This window comes from Octodon degus, unplaced genomic scaffold (assembly GCF_000260255.1).
Source record: "Octodon degus isolate 3935 unplaced genomic scaffold, OctDeg1.0 scaffold00012, whole genome shotgun sequence".
In the NCBI taxonomy this organism is placed as follows: Eukaryota; Metazoa; Chordata; class Mammalia; order Rodentia; family Octodontidae; genus Octodon; species Octodon degus.
In genome coordinates, this window is record NW_004524588.1 from 28024530 (window position 1) to 28047607 (window position 23078).

The window sequence follows — 23078 nt, forward strand, 5'->3', positions numbered from 1 at the left end:
TGACTCAATTCAATAAGCACATTTGCTATAGCACTACCAGAAATGTTACCATAAATACTTGGGAAAGAGAAATCCTCTGGTACGTGAGAGCCGTAGAGGTCATAATGTACGAACTTGTTCTATACGGCATTTAATTATGTGTTTGACGTGTAAGTACTGATGTCAGCCATCTTTTAAAATTTAACCTGGAAATACTGTTGTATGATTTTCTTTGGTCTCATACATTTGGGATAAGTAGAGCCTTTTAGGTTAGGATATTCTTCACTACCATTCAGCAAATCAATTGTCTTTAATCTAGGCTATGAACAAAATGTCTATAATGTAATAGAATTCAGTTTTTACACTTTTAGATTTCACATAATTAGCTAGTTCTTAACTATTTCTCTGGGACCCAAGTAAATTTTTTCCCTTAAAGCAACACTTTCCAGCTGAATTTACTAAAGAATGAACTATGGTCTACTCTCTCAATCCTCCAAAGTTTGCAATATTGAGACTGTCATTTTGTTTACTTCTGAGGCAGTTGAACGAATTTGGACAGCTAAAACTTTCAGTTCCATGAGCTTCCAATGAAAAACTGAAAATACCTGTTGTAAACTGACATGCAGTCAAAGCAGAAATCACTCTGTGTTGTTTTTGTAAAGAAATGACATTTTCCAACCAAGCATGGTATCCGGTTTTTTGTCAATAACAATGTTGTATAAAACAGCAACAATGAAGGGTAGAAGCGATTGTTGCACTTAATGACTTGCTTTGCATTGTTGCATTTCAGATAGTTCACACAAGATCTATGTAAGATTCAGATTATTCATATATATATATATGCCTGTTTTCAGTTTTGCCTGGTGCTTCCAATTCCAGAGCCTCACTGAAATTCTGTTGGTGGGAGAAAGGAAGAGTGGTTTGTATCAAGGAGTAGCTTGCTTTTCAGAAATACTTTTCTGTATACAAACGATTGTTTTAAAAATATATTCATAAATTTCCTGCTTTATTTCAACATTGAGTATTTCTTCTAAGTAACTGTCAGTCATGTGTTTCATACAGATGGGCTAGACATCGCTCCTGCCTGCCCATTTTCCATACAACACACACAGCACTGTATCTGCTGCTGCTCTTTTGTGGCAAGAGCAATTCAAGCAGCGACCTGGAGATACCAGGCCCGCATGCTCTACCCTCCTTGCTGCTTCCTCTCTAGGCCCCAGATGCAAATGAACTTTCTTGCTGTTTCCGCAAAATCAGAATCACCAAGCTCCGTGTGAGGCATTCTCTTAGGTCCCTGCGATTGGAAAGCACTGCTTCGGCCCCTCCCTTCGGCCACTCAGTCCTCAGAAAGGCGTCCTGCGCTGTGAAACCGTCCCTGAGCAGCCAGCCAGCACCTTCCTTTTTTGCTGCGAATTTTCCAATTTTACTTCAGTTCCTTCATAGTACACATTACTAACTGAAGCTGTCTTGTTCTTTGATGTGCGGCTTATTGATTGAACCTAGCCCAATAAACGAATGACTGAATGTAAAATATATCTATGGATTTCAAAAGTCAGTAGTGTCTTGGAGATACTCAGGTAATGCAATTGCTCTATACCTGATTTTTTCTCCCTGCCACTTAGTTCCTATTGCCGACAGGTGGATCGCCCGTTTTACCCTCAAAGTAAAGTTGCAAAAATCTAATGCCCCAAGCCAGTGAGTTAGCCAGAAGCCAACATGCATTCCCCAAATTTAAGTGTTTTTGAAACAAGAAGATATATAAAATAACCTCTGCTCCTGCCTATTTGAAATATTAGAAATAAAGTAAAATCGACATTTTAATTACATTACTTTTAATATATTTGTGAACAAATACTTGGTAACAACACATTTTAAATACATCAATAACTTACAAAGGTAATCCCTTTTTGTGGCTCTATTAAACTAATTGGTCAAAAGTGCCTCAGTTTGCAAGAAATAAGAAAGGGGCGAGAGAAGAGGGAGGGAAGTAATGGAGAGCCGAAGCCCTGGAAGTACAGCACCCCACACAGACGGCCAGAGGGTGGGGCTCCAGTCATCTCAGTGGAACCTAGTTATGAGACACGGTGTCCAGTGGATGAACCTTCAGCTGTGATGCGGATGTTATCAGAGCTGAAAAACAGCCTGAGGTCCTGGAGGAAGGACAGATATGGTGACTTTAGCAACTGGCACGAACTCACCAGCCCCAGGAGGCAGTGCTGGAGAAGTGCAAGCATGAGTGACGTCCTACAAAGTGGCTCAGAGTTCAGTGAGTTGTCAACAACAGGGCTGGGCTTACAGACACAGAGCAGCGGGCTATAAAAACAGCCCGAGTTTAGGGGTCAGAGGTCAAGCGACATTTGGTAGCACGATGTTGCAGCCCAGGGCTCTTGGGTGCAGGCCTGGCCATCAAAGCTCAATGCACAGGTGGGCGAGTTAGCTCAGTGGACTAAGCGCCTTCTTAGGCGCGCGCAGGGACCCGAGTTCTATCCCCGGCACCACATGCCATGCCGGCCCGCCCCCAGGTGCGCTGAGCCAACCACTGAGACCTGGCGTGGTGGCGCACGCCTGTAATCCCAGCGCTGGGGAGACTGAAAACAGGAGCATCACTATGAGTCCGAGCTGCTTAGTGAGACCCTGTACCAAATACATGAATTTAAAAAATAATAAAAAACCCTCAATGTACAGGTTGGAACTGAAGATCTGAATCTCGAGCTGAGTGCTCCACGCCCACTGACCTGCGTCTTTTGGCTAGGGCCTGGTGGCTTGGCCCCTGAACCCCTAGTTCCCGGGGAGGACGGCCACGACGAAGTCTGCCAGCTAACAAGTGTCTCTCCGGGACAGATGGACCATGGGAGGGCCGTGAGGCTGCGCTGAACTCCTGGGAGCTATGGGCTGTGGGCTTCGACCCAGCAGCAGGACCTCTGGCTGGCGGTCGCCCAGATGCACAACGACGCCGTACATTCTTCCTGTAACCAGTCCCACTGAAGGAGGCCACAGGCAGAGGGGGTTGCTGAGTCTGACTAAGTCTGAAGTGCTTCAAGCCCAGTGAAGAGCTCCTCACTGCATGGACTTCCTTCCAGGAGGTCAGCTCCTGCTTCTGGAGAGTTGTGAATCTCCTGTGGTCCACTACTGCCCGGTCCTGCCCCCGTTTCCACAGCTCATAGCGCTCAGGTTGCAGGATACGCACAAAAGCATCCATGGAAAAGCTGACCCTTGCCTCCCCGCAGCTGCACTGAGAAGCCACTTTGCCATAATCGATCCACCGTGGGGTGGCAAAATTGATGGCCTCTGCGCAGTTGAAGCCATGGTTGAAGCCAGCATGGTAGCCATAGGGAAACGTCACCATAAACTCCCCAGCCTCCTGAGTCATGCAGCTGAAGGGGATCCCATTGTCCCTCAGCACTGTGGGTGAGATGAGAGCCACCTTGTGCCTCAGGAATGCCCCACAGACCCGGGAGCTGCCCGGGAAAAGCTCCCTGGCGAGCCGCTCCAGGCGCTGGCCGTGCTCTGGGGGCACCGCATACCAAGTTTTGGGCTCCCCGAAGTGCAGGTAGTTGATGCTGTAGAGGTCCATGTCCTCCGTGTGCCACGCAAACGTGGTCTTCCACATGCCAAAGTACAGGTACGGGGTGTTGACTCCCTCAATGACCACTCCACATTCCTGCTCCAACAGATCCAGAATGGTTCCCAGGCGCCCCAGGTTCCACTGCTTTGTGCTTTCATCAAACAAGGAGCCACTGATGTCAGCACCATAAAGTGGGGAATCATAGAGGCGATTCTTCCAGTACTTTCGCTCCAAATCTTCAAAATTGCGGTGTGGAGGAGCCTGATATTCTTTGCTGTTTGCCAGGTGCTGGTACTCCCGCACGGTCATGGGTTTCTTCCTCCTATGGTACTGGGTAAACACACCTGCCTGCCCGGAGACCACCTGCTGCAGCGGGGCGGGTATTAAGAGGCCACCGATGCTGTCATAGGACTCTCTGGCTCTCCATTCCTTGGGGGGAATGACCTTGGCCAGGCCAGCCCTGTGTGCACCCTGGGATTCCATGTAGGCAATGTATTTATCAAAATCATTAAATTCATCTTTGGTTGGATAAAATATCATTATGCTACAACCTGGATTCTTAGCATATCTGTTCTTAGACTTCATAGTTCAATTTGCTAGAAAGCAACCACTTAGTATTGTTAGATATGTTCTAGATACTTGAGGCTGCAGGAAAATGCTTGTTTTTAATTGTTGAGTTGCTTTAGATATGAGGCAGTTAAGATCTACCAGCCAACTTTTTCAAGTCAGATAATGATCTTTCTTAGACTTTCTGATTGGTGAGTATTGTGCAGGCAGCAGCTTGGCCCACCTACTGGTGGCCACTCAGTCTGCAGCTCTATTATTTTCCTCAGCTGGTATCTGGTTTCTGTCCTCTTGCGATCTATTGAATTTGCCAAACCTGAGCGAATGACTCAAATATAGCAGAGTGCGTCTTCATGGAAGCATCTAAAACAAAATCTGAAATTATATAGAAAGGTTGAAAATTAATGTTTGGAAAAAGTTATTGGGAAACTATTAATTAAACACCATAATGTGATACTCTCATTTAAAAGAAAGCTAAAATTATATTAGAAATATAAGTGATATGGGTGTAGAACAAAACACTAGGAATTCTCTTACCTTACTAGCAAGAATACAAAGCACTACAAATCACTCTGGAAACTTTTTGAACAGTATCTTGTAAACTTAAACATGTTTATGTGCTACGATTTAATTGTTCTATATGTGCATGAAACATGCAAGGCTGTGGACTGGAAATCACGTCTAAGAATGCTTTTAACATTAGTTCTAGGTTGGAGAGATAGCTTAGGGGCATGAGCACCTGCCTGGTAAGTACAAGGTTCTGAGTTCAGTCCCTGGAACCAAAAAGAAGAGGAAGAGGAAGAATAAGAGGAAGAGGAATAATAATAAGAGGAGGAGGAGGAGGAAGAGAAGGAGAAAGAGGAAGAAGAGGAAGAGGAAGAAGGGGGAGAAGGGGAAGAGGAGTGGGAGGGGAGGGGGAAGAAGGACAAGAAGAAGATTAGTTCTGGTAACCAGATACCGTAAAACAATGTAGTCATGAACATTGCAATTGATACATTATAATACTGTATATTCATACAATAGAATGCTGTATATCAATGAAGATAAACAAAAGGTACAAAAAGGAACAGTTTCATATTTGATAGTTTAAAAGAGTTCATTGAATGAAAGTGTTAAGATTAAGAGAGACCTACTACATGATCCCATTCAGATGAGGACCAAGAGGAGACAAAGTAATCTACACTCAAGTCAAAGCAGTGGTAACCTTGGGAAAGACGGCTCTTGTGAGCAGGAGCCTCGTGTGCGGCGACTGCTCTGACCCGGTGCTGCTCACATGCCTACTTTCAGAGCTTCTTGTGATCATTCATCAAGCTATGGTCATTCTCACAGGCTTCTGTATGTTAGTTTAAAATATAATTTTGGCAAAAACCACTAAAGACAACAAAGAGACAAACTGTATTAAAAGGAAAAAAAGCCTAAGCGAGGCTACCTAGAACACACTGCCTTCCCTCCTTGACTTCATCTCACCTCTCTTCCTGCTTTCTGCAAAGGACACATTGCTTTCCAGGGCTGGTCTCTCCTCCTTGAAGGCCTACCATCAGTCTTTTCCACATACTTCAGGATTATGGTCAATTAAGTAACCACTATAATTTTTCTCTTCATTAAATCATCAGTCATCAGTCTTTTTTCCTGATTTAAGCTTCTATCCTTTTTCTATTTTCACCTTTTCACTACCAAGCATGTCAACAACATCACAGGTTACATTCACGAAGCTCTTTCTCCCTCCTCCTCCCTGATTCTGCCTCCACCTTACTGCTTACGTTGTTCTGAGCAGATCATCAAATCGCCACCCAGCGCAGGGCCAGGAGTTGCCCTTTACCTTCTGATGTCATTGGTTCATGATACATCGCTCCTCTCTGCCCTCCAGGCACTAGTATTCTCCTTCCCTTTCTCCCTTTTCCACCTCCTCTTACTGTCACCCAAATGCAGACTTATCTGAAGCTCAGTTCTCACTCCCCTCAACTTTCTTTTTTCCACTAAGTGTCCTACTTATGTTCGTGGCATTTGTAACTACTGTACTATTGATTATTATTGCTTTCTCTAATGCAGGTTTCTTGTACTTATGGTTTGTTTCTCCATCTTGAAAGTCCACCTGCTGAGTACCAGTTGCTTGGTTTTCTCCAGAAGTTAGTATTTTGCTTAAATTTCTTTCATGCCAATAGAAATAGTTATCCTAGTCACTGCTGACAATTACCTGTCCCTTTTAGTGATGGAGGATTTCATGATGGTCTATTGTGAGACCCCCCCAAGGACGTAGCACCCCAAGGTTTCTCGTGCTCTCCTGATCCTTTCTATTCAAGAAAATGAGGAATAACCCTTACCTATTTCGCTTACTCACAGCCATTCCCATTTGAGCTCGGCTCAAGGATCTACAGTGCCAAGATCACGAATGTGTAATGTAGTCTCCCTATTTCAGCATAATTTTTTTATGTCTTTGGTACAGGGTCTTCAGGGTCTGCAGAGTCTCACTACTACATCGGACTTGTAGTGATTCACCTGTTTTCAGCCTCCAAGTACTGGGATTACAGGCACACACCACCATGCCCAGTCTCAAATGCTCGGCGTGCCCTGGGGGCAGGGCCAGCACAGCAAGCCGGGGATCAAACCCTGGTCGCTGCGCCTGCCTAATCAGGTGCTTTAGTCCGTTGAGCTATCTGGCTGGACCTTTAGCATACTTTTTAATGTTAAAAACTGTAATACAACGGATTTGTTAAAATTTGTAGGAATACATCATCAAAATTTTGGGGATATATAATTGCATATCAACCTTTTTCATCTGAAACAACTCTAAAAACTGAAAAGAGGAAATTCTGAAGGAGTGTTTAATATAAGAAACTTAAATACTATGTTGAGGGTCTTCCCTCCAAGAAACAATACCATTAATACTGCATAAGCCCCCATTTCATATTGAATATGCAATTAAAATTGAGTACTAATTGTTTTATAAACTCCATTATCTCCTCTTTATATTTGTAAGGACTTTAACAATGAAGCAACATTCCTTTATTTAGTCTCCAGATGTTGCTCATCAAAAGGAAATAATCTGGTTTTATAACTAAAACTCTGCCTACAGCAAAACTGCTCAGACTCTTCCAAGTACAGTGACAATACAGTTTAGTTACTGTGTTGAGCATTCATTAGTCCAACCAAATGTGTCACTTTTCTCTGTAAGTTTCAAGTGTTCATTGTGAGACTATCATCTTGTATCTACCCTGTGAAACCACAAACTACCAGTAGAAAATGATTGCTCTGTCACTTCAGATACTCATCCTTTTTAACCTTATCCATAGTGGCCATGGTAACACGCAATCATCTTAGAAAACTTGACAGTTCTGACAACTGAAGAAGCATTTTCTTCCTATCAGAATTATATACATATTTGGTCCCTTAAACTTGAAGGATTTCTTGGAACCAGAGTACTAATTTCTTCCACATAGTTTAAAAATGGTGCCTTCTAAATGTTCCTGCGCTGTGTGTGTGTGTGTGTGCGCGCGCGTGCGTGTGAGCTGGGAGAAGTGAAGAATGACACTGTGCAAGTCTCATAGCCCCTTCACTGCAGCCTACACCCAAAATGAAGGGTAGCTGTGTGTGTGTGTGTGTGTGTGTGTGTGTGTGTGTGTGTGTGTGTGTATGCGCACGCGCGTGAGCTGGGGCAAGCGAGGAGTGACACTGTGCAAGTCTCACAGCCCTGTTACTGCAGCCCCCACCCATAATGAAGCGTAAGAGGAAAGTCTCTTTGTCTTTTAGGTTGCACACATGGTGTATTTCAAATCTATTCTTTCAAACAGGGCCTTGTTGGCAAAATGCCTCAGACATGAGTCACTGTTCCTTCTGACAGTCAGTATCTAAATGCCGCTATGGTGGTGCACACCTGTGCTCTGGGAGCCCAAGAAGGAGGATCTCAAATCTGCACCCAGCCTGGGCAACTTAGTGACTTCTTTTTTTTTTGTGGAACCGGGGATTGAACTCAGACCCTTGCACTTGCCAGGGAAGCGCTTATTCTACTGAGCCATCTCCCCGGCCTGCGACTTAGTGACTTAATGAGACCCTGTCACAAAAAAATTGGAAAAGTTCTGGGGATGTAGCTCAGTGCAAAGGTCCTGGGTTCAATCCTCAGTACTAGAAATAAGTCTATTTATCATTCACTGAGAGTAACTTATAACCATATTTGATAGCTGAAAAAATCCATTTTATGGACGCAAGGGATTCCCTTATTATTAAAGTTTTGTTTTTACTTTTCCATAATTACTACCAATCACTTAAACACTTATCTCATATTTCAGTACATAAATAAGATAGTATATGCAGTGAAAGATTAATTGAATGATGTTCCTTATATACTTACACATAGAATTGCTTTGCTATTAAGATTAAATATTTTAGTATCTTTAATACATACACTTACACTTTCCAACAAATCTATCACTTTATATACTCAATATTGAGCAAACTTGGTTTTATTTGCCATACTTTGGGTGAAACACAGGGCCCTCACACTGAGCTACATCCCCAGCCCCTTCTTTATTTTCAGTTTGAGACAATGTCTTCCCGAGTAGTTAGCTTGGCCAGGCTAGGCTGGAACGTGTAGTCTTCTACTTTAGCCTCTTGGTGCACTTGGATTACAGGCATGCATCAATGCACATGCCCAAGTAACCTTGTTTTTTTTTTTTTCAAGTAACCTTATTTTAGAGAAGGAAAATCTACTTAATTGCTGAATGAAAAAGTGTAGCTAGTGTTTTCTCATCTATTTATGACTTTTCCATATACCTTATATGCAGTTTACATATTAATGTTAATAGATTTCACCAACTTGTCACTTTATATTTAATTTTACTGCTTTAAAAAGTCTTACGATATATATTCAATTTGTTTCTGAATATACTTCTCCATATAGAGGCTCATAAACATTGAATTTTTCCTTTTTTGTATGTCAGTTTCACTTGCTGATTTTTAGTGAGCTTATTAACCTCTAAAATTGCTTGGTGAGTATTGGTACAAGAATGGATATAAGGCTATACAAAATCTGTTTCCTAGTTCTTTATAGGTAAATAGTTCTTTGTTCCAATGCTCTTAAATTTTATTAATCTCAAAATCAAGGTGTTCAAGGATACATTTTTGAGCTACTTGATTTTCTTTGCTCTCTTCTATACATAACTCATATTAATTTGACATTGGACTGCTCATAGATTGGAGAAAAAAATTCAAATTTTTTTCTTTCTCTCAATTCCCAATCTTTTGAAAAATTTCATCTTCATTTTAAAAAACTCCTTCCGTCATTTTCATTTCTTTTGTAAAATTTTAAATTTCCATTGGATCATTTGTTCCCTTAATTTTTGTTTGGTGAGTTTTGGCTTGTTTTGGTATGTCTATAAATTTCCTTTATTTTCTTATTTTTGTTTTATGGGTGTGTTTTTTTTCTCTGAAAAATGTTAAAATATCAGTGCTTTGGGGAGGCTTTCTCCCACTGTTTGGGTTCTTTGATATTGCCCCGCTCCTGGGAGGGTCGCTATGTCTCACATTTAAGACTCTTCTCAAATGTCTGATAGTTCTCAGCTTATACAGTACAGTTTGCATATAGAAGTACAGTGCATGAAAGTTCATTGGAAGCTGAAGGTACATCGGCTGAGTTTGAGGATGTTTCCCTGCATAGGGATCTGGCTGTTTTCCTGGGGATGCCTCAGTTCTGGTATCTCGCAGGCTGGTCTTGGTCAAACGCTTCAACCATTCCCCTGTAGGCAGTGGGTCCATTCCCCACTGAAAGGAAAGGGGGAAAGGCCTAAAAGTTCCAGTATCCAAACTGTAAAGTTCACTTAATTTATTTTTCCCATGCTGACTACACTCCCATAGTTCCTGGAAACTCCCACTCCAGAAACTTCCATTCCACTAACCAGAAAATGAAGCTCAAATCTTTTGGCAGTCAGATGGTGGCACTTTAACTAGCTTTCTGCGGGAGAAGGGAGACTTGGGGCTCCACATATTTCTTAGGCTTTCAACAAATCATCTCCACCCTCATTTCAGCTGCCGCTTCCAGAAACACCCAATGCCATGACTCCTAACCCCTTTGAGCACTACAGACAAAAGTGCTGCTTCCTGGCTTTTGTTTCTCCCAATCTAGGAATCAACTTTCCAGGTTTGATAAATCAGCTTATGCTCCTCCTTATGCTTTATAACTTCCAAATTTTGCCACTACCTTTTCTCCTTTATCACTTTTTATCTTTGAATGTTTACTTCTTAAAACAGTAAAAATGTTTACTTCTTGAGGTTTGGGGGAAGTAGTAAAACATGATTGCTGATTCCCATCTTTATTGCTGTTTTCCTAAATGTATCTCTTGAGACTTCCTTATACAGACTCTTGACTGTAGTCAAATATGGATCATTGGCCCTGATTCTACGCCTTCCCTCACTCCTTTTAAATTATAACCCCTGCCTTCCAGACCACTCTGAGGCTTTGCTACATCAGCAATCTTCTCTACCAGCCCTTGACTTTACTGAGGGTTCTATCTTCTGTACTTAGGAGCAGTACTATTTGCCTTGACCACTTACTTGGTACTTAATACAAATTGTTGAGGTGAATGTTTGACTCTGACAGGCAGCTTGAACCTCTACTAGGCACTTACAGAAACAATAAATTTCTCCCACAAGATGTTTTTTTCTTTCTCCAAGACGTCTGCCTGTCTCTGCCTCCACAAGCTTTAGTATTCCTTTCTTGCTAAGTTTCATAGCATAGAAAAGGTAAAAGGATGATGTCTGCTGTATCTTTTGTGCCTACAAATGACATTTAGTGTGGCCAGCTATTTAGGAACATCTAGGTGTGTAGCCATGGAGTCGAACAACCCACGGCAGGAAGCAGTCAGTATGGACAGCATAAACCGTGAAGCTAGGATACGGCCTTTAAATTCCAAAACTTGGGTGTAATAAATTCAACAATCAATTGAGTGTGGAATTACTTATTTGAGTCACCTCTACTTTTATCTGTTGGATGGATACTATGATAGGAATAGTGGTATCTAGTAGAGACAAAAGCCATAAAGATATATAGGTGATGAAGCAACTACTAATATAGCCTTTAAATTGTCGAGAAACTATATATTCCTCGAATAGCATATATAAGTCTGATTCTTGGCCTTCTAGAGATTCTAGTTGTAACAATACCCTTGGCTTCAACTAAATGGAGGGAATTGTATTGTACGCACCTAAAAGGACCCTGACCAACACATTTCCCCTCCATCATTCCTAGTCCTCATAATCACCACATGTTTTGTTCTTTGTTTTCAGACTTCAATTTTAGACATTGTGGCCACCCAAACTACAAAAGATAGGGATTTTATTTTCACCCCAATAAACATAGACTATCTCTGCACTTCTCATATGGCTGTATCAAAATTTTAGTTAAAAGCCTGAATTCACTGCTTGTTCTTGTAGTGCAGTACGGTGATTACACTGCCATTCATGTATAAATATTACCCTGCAGCTGAAAGTTGTCTTCTTTCACCAGTTTTGTTTTAAACATATTCATTCTCAGAAATTTCAATCTTCTAAATGCACAAAGCACGCCAAATACTAACGCAGGTTTTTCTTCTCAGAAATACTCTTCCTGGAGCTTGGTTGAACCTGGAGTGGTTAGTCCTTAGACTGTCACACAGCCTGCATCCCAGCATATTTACATCCATCATAATCCAGGGGATTACTTTTCCTCCTTTGTTAGGTCCCTTGGTCCTCTCCCATCTGAATCTCTTCCCGTTTGCTCACTTGTGTCGACAAAGCATAGCCATCAGCACTATCTCTTTTTTAGGAGTATCTTTGACAGCTTCATTCAAAAGTTAAGTAGCTCGCAGAATCTCCAAAAGGGCCAGAGTAGGGTTTGAAGACCAGTCAGGAACCATACACAACTTACCTAACAAAATGTGTGATGCATTTCATGTGTATCTTCTCATCGAAGCACCAAAGGCATTTTCCACTAAAACCTATGCCACTTCTGCCTCTGGAAGCTCAGCCCACCACCCTCTTCCACAGGCAGATTCTTGGCAAAATCTACTTCCCTGAATTTCATCAACTGAGGTCTTTTATGGAAGTGTCGGATTGGGAGAGCCTTCTATGTGTAAGACATAGCTATTCCTTTTCAGTAATAAATGCTGGAAAACTTGAACTCGGGCCTCAACTTTGGTGAGATAGGGATCATAATTCTCAAACATAAAAATGAATATATATATATATATATATATATATATAGTGACCACAAATATCACAACAGTTTACCAGATTTTGCACATCTGCAAATGTCTTCTTTAAATCCAAAACCAATCTGTTTTCCGATCTTTTTTATATCATCTATTTTAATTCTCTGAACACTTTCAGGATATTACTTTGATCCTCATTTTCTAAGATTTCGTTAAAAATAAATGGTAAATCTTGTCAACTATTGTGCCTTCCAATAAAGCCTATGGCTTTACTGTGGTGAAACTGGTTTATATTTTAAATGTATTCTTTCCCATCCCACTTTCAGTTCTATCCCTTCCTCTCTTGCTATACATACAGACATAAAACTAGTTGAACATCAAACCTTTTGCCTGGTCATTGAAATATCTTTTATTTTCTAACATTTTACTCTTCTGTTAAATATATGCCAAATCTCCTGTCTTTTTTTTTTTTTTTCCAATTCCAGCAATTATTCCTGTTCTTTCTATCCTTTTCATTAAAAACTGAAAATATTTCCCAGAGTTGTAGATTTCCTTCTTCTCTCTCCAGGAGAATTATAGTTACATTTGTGTTTAAGAGCCAGGACCTAGAGAGTTGGATTTCCCATGCATTAACAGTGAGCTTCACAGAGAGTGCCTCCCTAAGGATCTAGTCATCTCCTTTGAGGACAGAGACACCTGTCAGCATCTAACTCTAAGAATCTAAGACTAAGGTTAGATATTTATCTAATTTGAAAGCATGGGCCCATAAACTTATGATGTCTGAGTTTTGTTCTAGGGGGCCTGCCCCTTAGCTCAGTTCTTTAAGTGGCTGCTTCAACAAAGCAGTCAGGCTCAGGTTGCTGTGGTTCAATCCCCACAACTCAAGCAGCCAAACCTGCCCTGAAGGCATTCGGAGAAAAAAAAAATTCCTTGAATTTTGTTCTAGAGAAATATTAAAGATGGAGAAATTAGAACCTAAAATGAAAATCTTCATTCCAACCAGTGAGAATTGAGACCTTTATATTTCATATTTGCTTCGTTTTTTAACAACTTTATTGAGATATAATTTACATAACACAAAATCCATCCATTTTAAGTGAACACTTGAATGATTTTCAGGATACTTACAAAGCTGTGCATGCATCGCCACAACCTAATCTTAGAATGCTTCCATCACTCCGAAAAGGATCTCTGGTCCGCATACAGTCACAGCCCAGTCCAACCCCACGGCCCAGCAAGTGCCAACCTACTTTCCACCTCTATCCGTTTGTCTACTCTTAATATTTAATATAAGATGAATCATACAATGTGGTATTTTATGTATGGCTGCTTTCAGCATTTTTTTGAAGTCCACCTATGTTGCAGTATGTGTCAGTATTTTGGTTTTTTTAATTGCCAAATAATATTCATTCATTCTCTGTTAGACATTTGGGTGTTTCCATTTCTAGGTTACTTTGAGTAATTCTGTCATCGAGCATTCACAAAACATATTTCTTATGGGTAAACACCTAGGAAAGGAATGGTTAGGTGTATAACAACTCTGTATTTAACACTCTGAGAAGCTGCTCCACTATTTTTCAAATTAACTGCAATCTCTTATATTCCCACTACATAGCAGTTCCAATTTCTCTGACATCCTCATCAAATACTTGTTACTTTTTTTTTATTGTAGCAATTCTAGTGAGTACAAAGTAGTCATTATTGTGGTCTTACATTTCCTTAATAATATTGAGCATCTTTTCATGTATTATTGGCCATTCACATTTTTCAAAAATTTCTATTCAAGTATTTGCTTATTTTTTTCTTCACACTACTAGGCTACATGTATTTATATACGCTAGTCACAAGTCCCTTACCAGACAAATGATTTGCACATGCGTTCCCCAAGTTATGGGTTTTCTTTTTACTTTCTTGGCTATGCCTTTGGAAGTACACACTTTGAAGTGGAATAGTCAACTTATCAATTTTTGCTGTTGTTTGCACTTTTGCTGTTGTTTCTAAGAAATGAGTGATGAACTTAAGATCATGAGGACTTTTTTTATCTTTTCCAGAAGATTTTAGTTTTAGCTTACATTCCAGTCGATAATCACTTTTGCCTTAATTTCTGTGCAGGGATCCAAATTCATCCTTTTGTAGGTCGACACACAGGTGCTCGAGCACAAGTGTGGAGAAGTGTTTCCCCTACCAAACTGTCTTGACACCTTTGCCGAAATCAGTTCACGGATGCACAAGCTTATGCTGCCTCGAGTCCACACCTACTCTTGCCCAGCACAAGTGCTGTGACCTCCACGGTTCCATGGCATGCTTTTAAATAGGAAAAGCTTAAGTCCATATTGGTTTTCTTTCAAACTGTTTTGGCTGTAAGGGGTCTTCTGTCTCCACATGAATTTTCTCCAGTGAATTTTCTTGGTTCTAGCAGTTTAGTTTCTTAGTTTTTACACATAGTCAGGTCATCTGTCAATAGAGATAGTTTATTTCTTTCCTATCAATGTGGATACACTGTCTTCCTTGTTAATCCTCTAGCTATAACCTTCAGTATCCTGCTGAACAGAAGCAATGAGGGAAACATCCTTAAGGGTCTTGTTTCTGCTTCAAGTACTTTTAAGTAGAAGAAAATATTTCAAATGAAGTAGAAGGCCATTTATATTTTAAAGCCCAAGTCCCTTTCTCCATGTCCCTCCCCATATGTGACTGCAACCATGAATTTGGTGTGCTTCCATTTCTAGATAGCTTTTCATTTGTGTGTGTGTGTGTGTGTGTGTGTGTGTGTGTTCCTTAGTAAGAGTACTGTTGTGTATTTGCTATTTTCATTTTATATAAATGATTTTATAATATGAAAATGTGATCATTTCCTATAATTAAAAAATTCAACATTAATAGGGCCAGCCTGATAGCTCAGCGGACTAAAGTGCCGGCTTAGGCAGAGCACAGAGGCAGGGGTTTGATCCCTGGGGGCTAGGCTGGGCCAGCCCCACCCCCAGGGCGCACTGAGACTCCCATTGAGACTGGGCACGGTGGCGTGTGCCTGTCATCCCAGCGCTTGGGAGTCTGAACACAGGTGGATCACTACAAGTCCGATCTATGTAGCAAGATCCTCTAGACCCCGCAGACCCTGTCCTAATTACACAAAAATAAGACATGTTCTCATTATAAATACATGCAATATATTCTTAGAATATATAATTTTATGTATATTCCAAAAATATCTTATTAATTCATATCTTTTGGTGGCTACATTACTTCTAATGCATACTATTACCATTTATCTAGATTAGATAATGTGGCAAGTAACATGGAAATTAAATCCTGCGCTTTCCTAGCCACGCTGTCGCTCCAGCTACTGGCTGCTAAAAACCACCAAAAGAATTAGAGAGTTCCTGTCTCTCCATAAGCGCAGGCACACTCAAAGGCAGCTTTTGGGGTTTGGTAATTTGATTAATTTATCTCAATATCATGGGAGTGGGGCTTATTTACTGTTTTTTTTTTAATTGGCCTTTTCTAGGTTTCAGATCTACAAATCACCAGTTATATCTTTTTTTCAAAAAAAAAAAAATTTTATTTGTGTGTGTGTGTGTGTGTGTGTGTGTGGCCAGCTCAGCCCACCAGGGGGCGGGGCGGGCTGGCATGTGGTGCTGGGGGATTGAACCGCGGTCCCTGTGCTTTGCTAAGCTTGTTCTAAGTAGGTGCTTTAGACCACTGAGCCATCTCACCAGCCCACCAGTTATATCTTGTAATCATTTTCTGTTAAGGCTACTTTGCAACTTTTTCTGATTTAAAATTTTTTTAAATGTTTGGCAAACTAAGCCTATGTCTATTTTTACCACAAAGGCCTTCTTCCACCCCCTCCACTTAAACTATGTCACAAATTTTTTAAAAAATTAAATGTAATCAAATTTTTTAAATGTTTTTATTATCATTAATTCTTTATGTTCAATTCAAGTAACATACTGTTTTGAGGTCACAAAAACCCTACCTTTTTGTACTTATTTTCTTTTTTACTTTTATTTGGTTTCACCCATTTAAAACATTGTGTTGCTGTTGGTAGGCAAAGATCCATATTCTTGGTGTTGGCTTTGCTTCAGCAGTCTAGTTGGCTGTTCATGTTCCCGAGTTGGAATCTTCCTCTCTCTCACCCATCAAGTTGTAAGAGATCTCTTCCTGAACTCTCCATCAGGCCCAATCATTAATTTTTATATTCGGTGACAGTGCTACACTCATTTAATAATTTTATATTTAGCAGCGATACTTGGGGCATTGGAAGGCTCCATGTCTTTATATCTTTTTCTCAGATGTAATTTGGCAGTTTGGGTAGATTTATAACCAGCATTCATTTTAAAGTAAATCTGTCAAGTTCTATAAAAATCTTTTGACTTGAATTAGAATTGCATTGAAAGCAAAGAAAAATCTGATGAAGATTCCCACAGCTCTTGTTGAACACTCCCATTCACTAAATGGTGTATTTCTCCCTTTATTCAACTCTTCATATGTATACTTCAATACTAGTTTGAACCTTCAATTCTATAGTTTGCCATGTAGATTTTTCCTAGGAAAAAAACACAACTTGTATCTCCTCTATTTACACAAATCATACTTATTCTATTTTGGAACTGGGAAGGAATGGCTGTCCTAAATAACTGGATATGATCTTTAGTAAAACATTAAATGTTGGCTGAATTAGGAAGCATTTTACACTATTCTAGATTATAATATGAGTGGTTCTAACCTGTAGTAATAGGACACATCTTATCACTATCATCTAATCTGAGACATTTTTGAGAAAAATTGACCCACAAATGATAGGCATAAACCAGAACACTAATATATCAAATAGTTAAAAAAGCAAAATAAGTTCTGTACTCTCAAAATGTAGAATATAATTTCAAGTATTATAAAAACTTAAAAAAATTAACCATAAAACTGTTGGTATGAAATGAGTTTTAATGAGAAGGGGTTAAAAGCAGTGGCCACCACACAATAAAGTTAAAAAAGTAATGAAACAGGTAAGTCATAGTCTAACAAAATTAAAAACACGGGGCCAGGGAGTTAGCTCAGTAGAGTAAGAGCTTGCCTGACAAGCGCAAGGGCCTGAGTTCAATCCCCGGTTCCGCAAAAAAAAAAAAAACAAAAAAAAAAATTAAAAACACGTTTAATGAAATGAAACAAAAAACAAATTGGGAAATACTTTATCTAAATGAGAGTGAAAACGGTATATTTAAAATCTTATGCGATACTAGTGAACACATTAAAAGAGAAATTTAAAGCCTTAAATTAATTAAGGAAGACAGTTAGAAAATTGAACTAAGCATCCATCTGAGGAAATCAGAAAAAAAAGTAGAAAAAAGAAAACACGGTCACAAATTGATGAAATGCAAAACCAATATAAAACACAGAACAGACATACCCAAAAAATTTCTTTTTAATTATAATAAAATTGAAAAATCTTCGTAAAATGGTAGAAAACAAAATAGACATAAATAACCAATGTAAGGAAAGAAAGGGAAATCCCTATAGATGATGCAGAAATTAAAAAAAGAAAATATAGTACGAACAATGTCATGTAAATGCATATGGGTTGAATTAAATTAAATGCCTAGAAAAATATAATAGCAAAACTGACTCGAAATAGAACGTCACTTATATCTATAACCAAAAGGGAGACTGAACTCTTCCCAGAAATGAAACTCTAGGTTTAGATGGTTAGATAGCAAATTTTACGAAACACCCAAGAAAGCTGTAGATACAACAAATTTCCACAGAGAACAGAAAAAGAAAGAATACTTCCTAATTCACAGTAGAATACAAATTGTATAAATCCCCCACAAGGACACTATGAGAAAAAAAGTAAATATGTCTTATAAATATAGATATACAAATTCTAAAGTATTTGAGCAAGCTAAATATAGGAATGCATCATGGTCCAGGTAGGTTTGTTCCAATAACGAAAGGCTGGCTGCAAATTTTAAAACTTCAAGAAAAGATAAATTAATGTAATAATATACATTATAATAAAGATGGAATCACAGATGCAGAAAAAAGAATCTGATAAAATCCATCATTGTTTTCAGCAAACTAAAAAATTTTAATAATAATAGAGCACATCTACCAAAACCTTCAGCAAAATTACACTTAAGAGTAAAAAGTTAAAAAGTTGTCCTTTGCAGTTCAGGAAAAAGAAATGCCTGCAATCAGCATTTTTATTCAACAATGTCTTGAAATCCTAACCGATATAAGGCAAGGAATAAAGGAGAGAGAAAGGGGAAAAAAGACTGAAAAGATAAAAACAATGTTGTTATTTGCAGATATGATTGTTTATGTCAAAAATTTAAAAAAAATCTCTGAATACGCCATTTGAATTAATAGGATAGTTTGGCAAGTTCTCTGAATTTAAAATAGCTATATATAAAAATCAAGTACATTTTTACATATGATAGCAATACAACATTTAAGAAAGAGGCCATTTATGGTATCACTAAATACTAAAACTAAAAAAAATTGCAATATTTCTATGAAGACATTAAATATACTTTAAAATATTTAAAGATGACCTAAATAAATACTAAAGTACATAACCTTCTAGTACATTTGGAGACTCAATGTTGTTAAAAATGTCAATTTCTCTTAATCTATAAATCCAGTATTATCCCAATTAAAATACCAAAAGTATTTTTGTGGAACTTGAAAAATGGCTCCTAAATTTTATCCTAAGCCCAAAAGACCATTAATTGCAAAGACATTCATATAAAACAGGAATGAGGTAAGAAGACTTGTTTAGCCCAGATTTGAAGCTCTGCATAGAAGAATTTCTGGGGGAGCTATGGAAGGCCAAGAAGGCTTGGAAAGATGGAACTGAGAAAAGCGTGACAACCCAAAGCAGAGGGCTGAGCAAAGAAGAAACACTGTAAGTACAAGGAGAGGATGTGCAAGTCTACCCAAAAACGAAGGACTTCTGCATATCGAAATCGGGATCAGCGTGGGCACAAAGCTCAAGTGATGGAGTTCCTGCCGAGCACACCCCTGGCCTCTGTTCAATCACTAACACACAAATAAAAATCATTATGAAAATATTCCAAAAGCTCAAGAAGCCAAGAGCAAGGTAATTATAAATGTCATACAAATACTAGAGAATCTGTATCCGAGGTATAACAAATTCATGGAAATCCACTGAGATAAAGAAAATCTGATAGAAAAGTATCTCACAAAAAAATCCAAATAGATAATAGCATATGAATTAGTAATCAAGGAAGGAAATGGAAATTAAAACTTAAATGATATGTTTGGCTTTTTGAGATTGGGTCTTAGTATGTCGTTCAAGCTGGCCTTGAATCTACTATGCTGCCTGGGCTGCCCGCAAACGTGCAGTGACTTTCCTATCTGAGACTCCCAAGAGCGGAGACTGCAGGCACAGAGCACCACGCCCTTTGCTGATGCACCAGGACCTAGCATCGGGTAGGATGAAAATGAAAAGGCAGGCAAAGTGTGGTGTATACGATAGATATTTCAATGTTCATATATTTATATGTATACCAAATACATACACACACACACACACACGCACCACATACACACACAGCTTTACATATTTCCAAGAATTGTTATAGTGGCATTATTTGTAATAGCATCATAATGGAAATATAATAGATAGGACAATATAGTGCAAATTTTTACACAATGCAATTCTAAATAACCTGCCACAGATACACATAACATATTCAGAGGAAAAAAGCAAAATACAATAGAATATATATGATTCATTTATATGAATATTTATATATGTATTTGGTACTAGGAATCAAACTCAGGACTTTGCACTTGCCAGGCAGGTGCTTATGCCACTGAGCTACATTCCCAGTCCTATATGAATATTTATTTATTTATTTATTTATTTTTTTCCTATATGAATATTTAAAACTAAGGTTCAAAATTAGCAAGAGTAAGTATCATTTAGAAATATATACACAGGCATTTACTGAAATTTACTTTAGGTCTTTATACTTAATTAGTTTTGGTAAATACTAAAAGGTCACTGAAAATAATAGTTTTCCTATTTTGGTTGTAGGATTTCATATACATAGAAAAATACAATAAACACATATACAAACTACACACATATACACATATATGTAGTATAGCAATGGCATTACCAAGCTGAATTTGTTTTTTTCTGTTTTTGGTGGAACCGGGGTTCTGAACTCTTGTCCTTGTGTTTGCCAGGCAAGCGCTTATTCTACCAAGCCATTTACCTGGCCCCCCCAAGCTGAATTTGTTAAAAAAAAATTCTCACCATAATCATACATTGGTCAGCTTTCTAATTTCTTTTTGCTACATATTTTTCCAGCTATTGGTTATCTGCATACATGCTCATGATTATATCTTCTAGCAAGTATTTGTGATATATTAAGATGCACCTTTTATTTTTCCTAATCTTATTCAATATAAGAAATGTTCTGGTAATGTTGCTAAAGTTTTTGTTTATATTTTGCTTGGCCTGTCTTACACTATCATTTCATTTTCCATACTTGAGATGTTTAACTGTTTTACTGTTTATTTCTAATCATCTTAGTACTAATGGCCTACTCATGACACGGCTGTGTGATTAGGTTACACAGAGGCGGTGGCTATAACCCTATCAGTAACCCAGCCAATGGTGCATCCTACAGAGGCTCCAAGAAGCTATCTCTCTGGGGCCCAGAGTCTCCATGTAAAATCGGGATTTTACTGGTAGGATACAAGTCACTTTCTCTATTTTTATTATTTGTTAAAATAGATTAAAATACCAGCTCTCTGTGTTAGAAAATACATTTTCAAGTTAAAATTTCGATATAGATCCTATTATTTATATTACTTTACTTTTATTTTGGGGGGGCAGAACCGGGGATTGAACTCAGGCTCTTGCATCTGCCAGGCAAGCACTTATTCTACTGAGCCATCTCCCTGGCCCCAATATTACTTTATTTTTAAATGTGATTTATGATTCATGAGCTGTAGTGTTTTTTTTCCTATTTTGTATTAAAAACCTCAAACATTCTTAAGTAAAATTATTACCTTCTGTGGATAGATACCTTTGTAATTAAGGAGGCTCACTAGAATTGAGGTAAGTGGTTCAGCTAGGGAAAATGGAGAGAGGCTGCGTTGCAACTGTAACTACAGTATGAGTAACTTAATTAAAATCTTGATAATATATTGAAAATCTGATCATTGCATGATTTTTTAATTTAGCAACTGTCTTCCAAATAGAAACCATTTTTCTGGATCTTGCCATATCTTCATTTGAAATCAGGATTTCAGAATGTAAGTTAATATTTTCTCCTTTAAAATATAACAAAGGCAATAAATTTGCACATCAGAACACTTTCCTGATAAAACTCACCCATCCATCCATCCATGCATTCACTTATCCTGACTGCAAAACTGGAGAGAAGTCAAAGTATCTTCGCTCAAAGAGGAGAAAGAGGTAGAAGAGATACTACAGTTGAGGGGAATGTGGACATCAGCAGTGCACGGGGAAGATAACCAGGGGAACAGAAGAGAACTGGCAAGCTGAATTAAAGGGTCAACCAGATTTTTGCAATAATGGGTTTAAAATAAACCAATACAAAAATTTATGAAAGCTTCTTTGATTTTTGCCAGCTAGGTTAAATGATAGGATGAATTATAAAGTTTTCAGTAAGCTTTTCAACATTTACTTTCTTTTAAAAAATATTTTCAAACCACTTAAATCAAAGGTTTTATTTCATTTTCTTATTAGTACTTCAGATCATTTAAGTAGTCAGGCACGGTAGAACATGCCTGTAATCCCAGGACTCAGGAGGCTGAAACAGAAAGACACGGCAAAGTTCAAGCCACCTGGGGGACGCAGTGCACTCAAGCCAGCCTGAACATAGCAAGACCCTATCTAAAAAAAAGAGTAAGAAGGCTGAGGAGATAGCTCAGTAGAAGAAGCGCTTGCCTGGTAAACACAAGGTCCTGAGTTCAATCCCCAGTACCGCAAAAAAAAAAAAAAAATTAAGTAAAAAAATTTTAGATTTTTTTGTTATTTTCAGACCTTTTAGTCAAAAACTTTTAATTCTGTGAACTGACTGATTGCATGTTGGTGTTAAATTATTGAGTTTATCTGATTATAGTTGGTAGTCAAAAGATTGGGTAGTTAAATGAATTTGGGTGACTCACAGGGTTGATAAAGACCTTTAGAACATAAAACTGTGTTTCATTGTCTGTAACTGTGTCGCCATCTTGCCACTGTCACCCCAGTCTTCTACTTATAGTGCATCACTCATTCATTCATTCATTCACTCGTTCGTTTATTCGTCCAACAAATACTTACTCAGCACCTATTTTGTGCCAGGCACTGTTCTACATGCAGAGGACACACCAGTGAACAACAGACAAGGGCTCTGCTTTCCTGGAACTTATGTTCTAATACAGGAAGATAGACAATAATAATAAAAATAGTATTAATAATGATAACTAAAACGTATCTACCAAATACTGATGCTGAGACAATTCTAAGCACTTTGCCAGTATTCATTTACTTAATCCTTACAATAACATTATGAGGTAGGGTCTAGAATTAGCTCATTTTTACATAAGGAAACTGTGGGTGCAGAGAGAACAAGTCGCCCCTAGTCACACAGCTGGGAAAAGGATGGAACTGTAACTCAGGACCCACACAGGCTGGATCCCTCTCAGTGCCTCGCTGTAGTCTCAGACAGTAACAAGGACATGCGACAGAAGTACCAAGTGCACTACATTTAGGTTGTCTATATAAGACAGACTGACTGGCGGTGCCGTCAGAG

At 38.7% G+C, this 23078-nt stretch overlaps 1 protein-coding gene across 3 annotated transcripts in view; it reads right to left on the reverse strand.

Moving 5' to 3' along the window:
- Positions 1-2583: 2583 nt before the first annotated feature.
- Positions 2584-23078, reverse strand: part of Kdm4d (lysine demethylase 4D) — a 23343-nt gene continuing 2848 nt past the window's right edge. The window contains exons 2-4 of one of the 3 annotated variants that reach the window (XM_023709591.1): positions 22607-22698; positions 5313-5441; positions 2584-4483 (exon numbers count right to left, since the gene is read on the reverse strand). In XM_023709591.1, the coding sequence (XP_023565359.1) occupies positions 2654-4129 (1476 nt within the window). In that variant the 5' untranslated portion in view covers positions 4130-4483; positions 5313-5441; positions 22607-22698 and the 3' untranslated portion in view covers positions 2584-2653. Of the gene's footprint in view, positions 4484-5312; positions 5442-16651; positions 16829-22606; positions 22699-23078 lie in introns of those variants that run through there. The other 2 variants (XM_004626241.2, XR_002819947.1) reach the window with 2 other exon arrangements.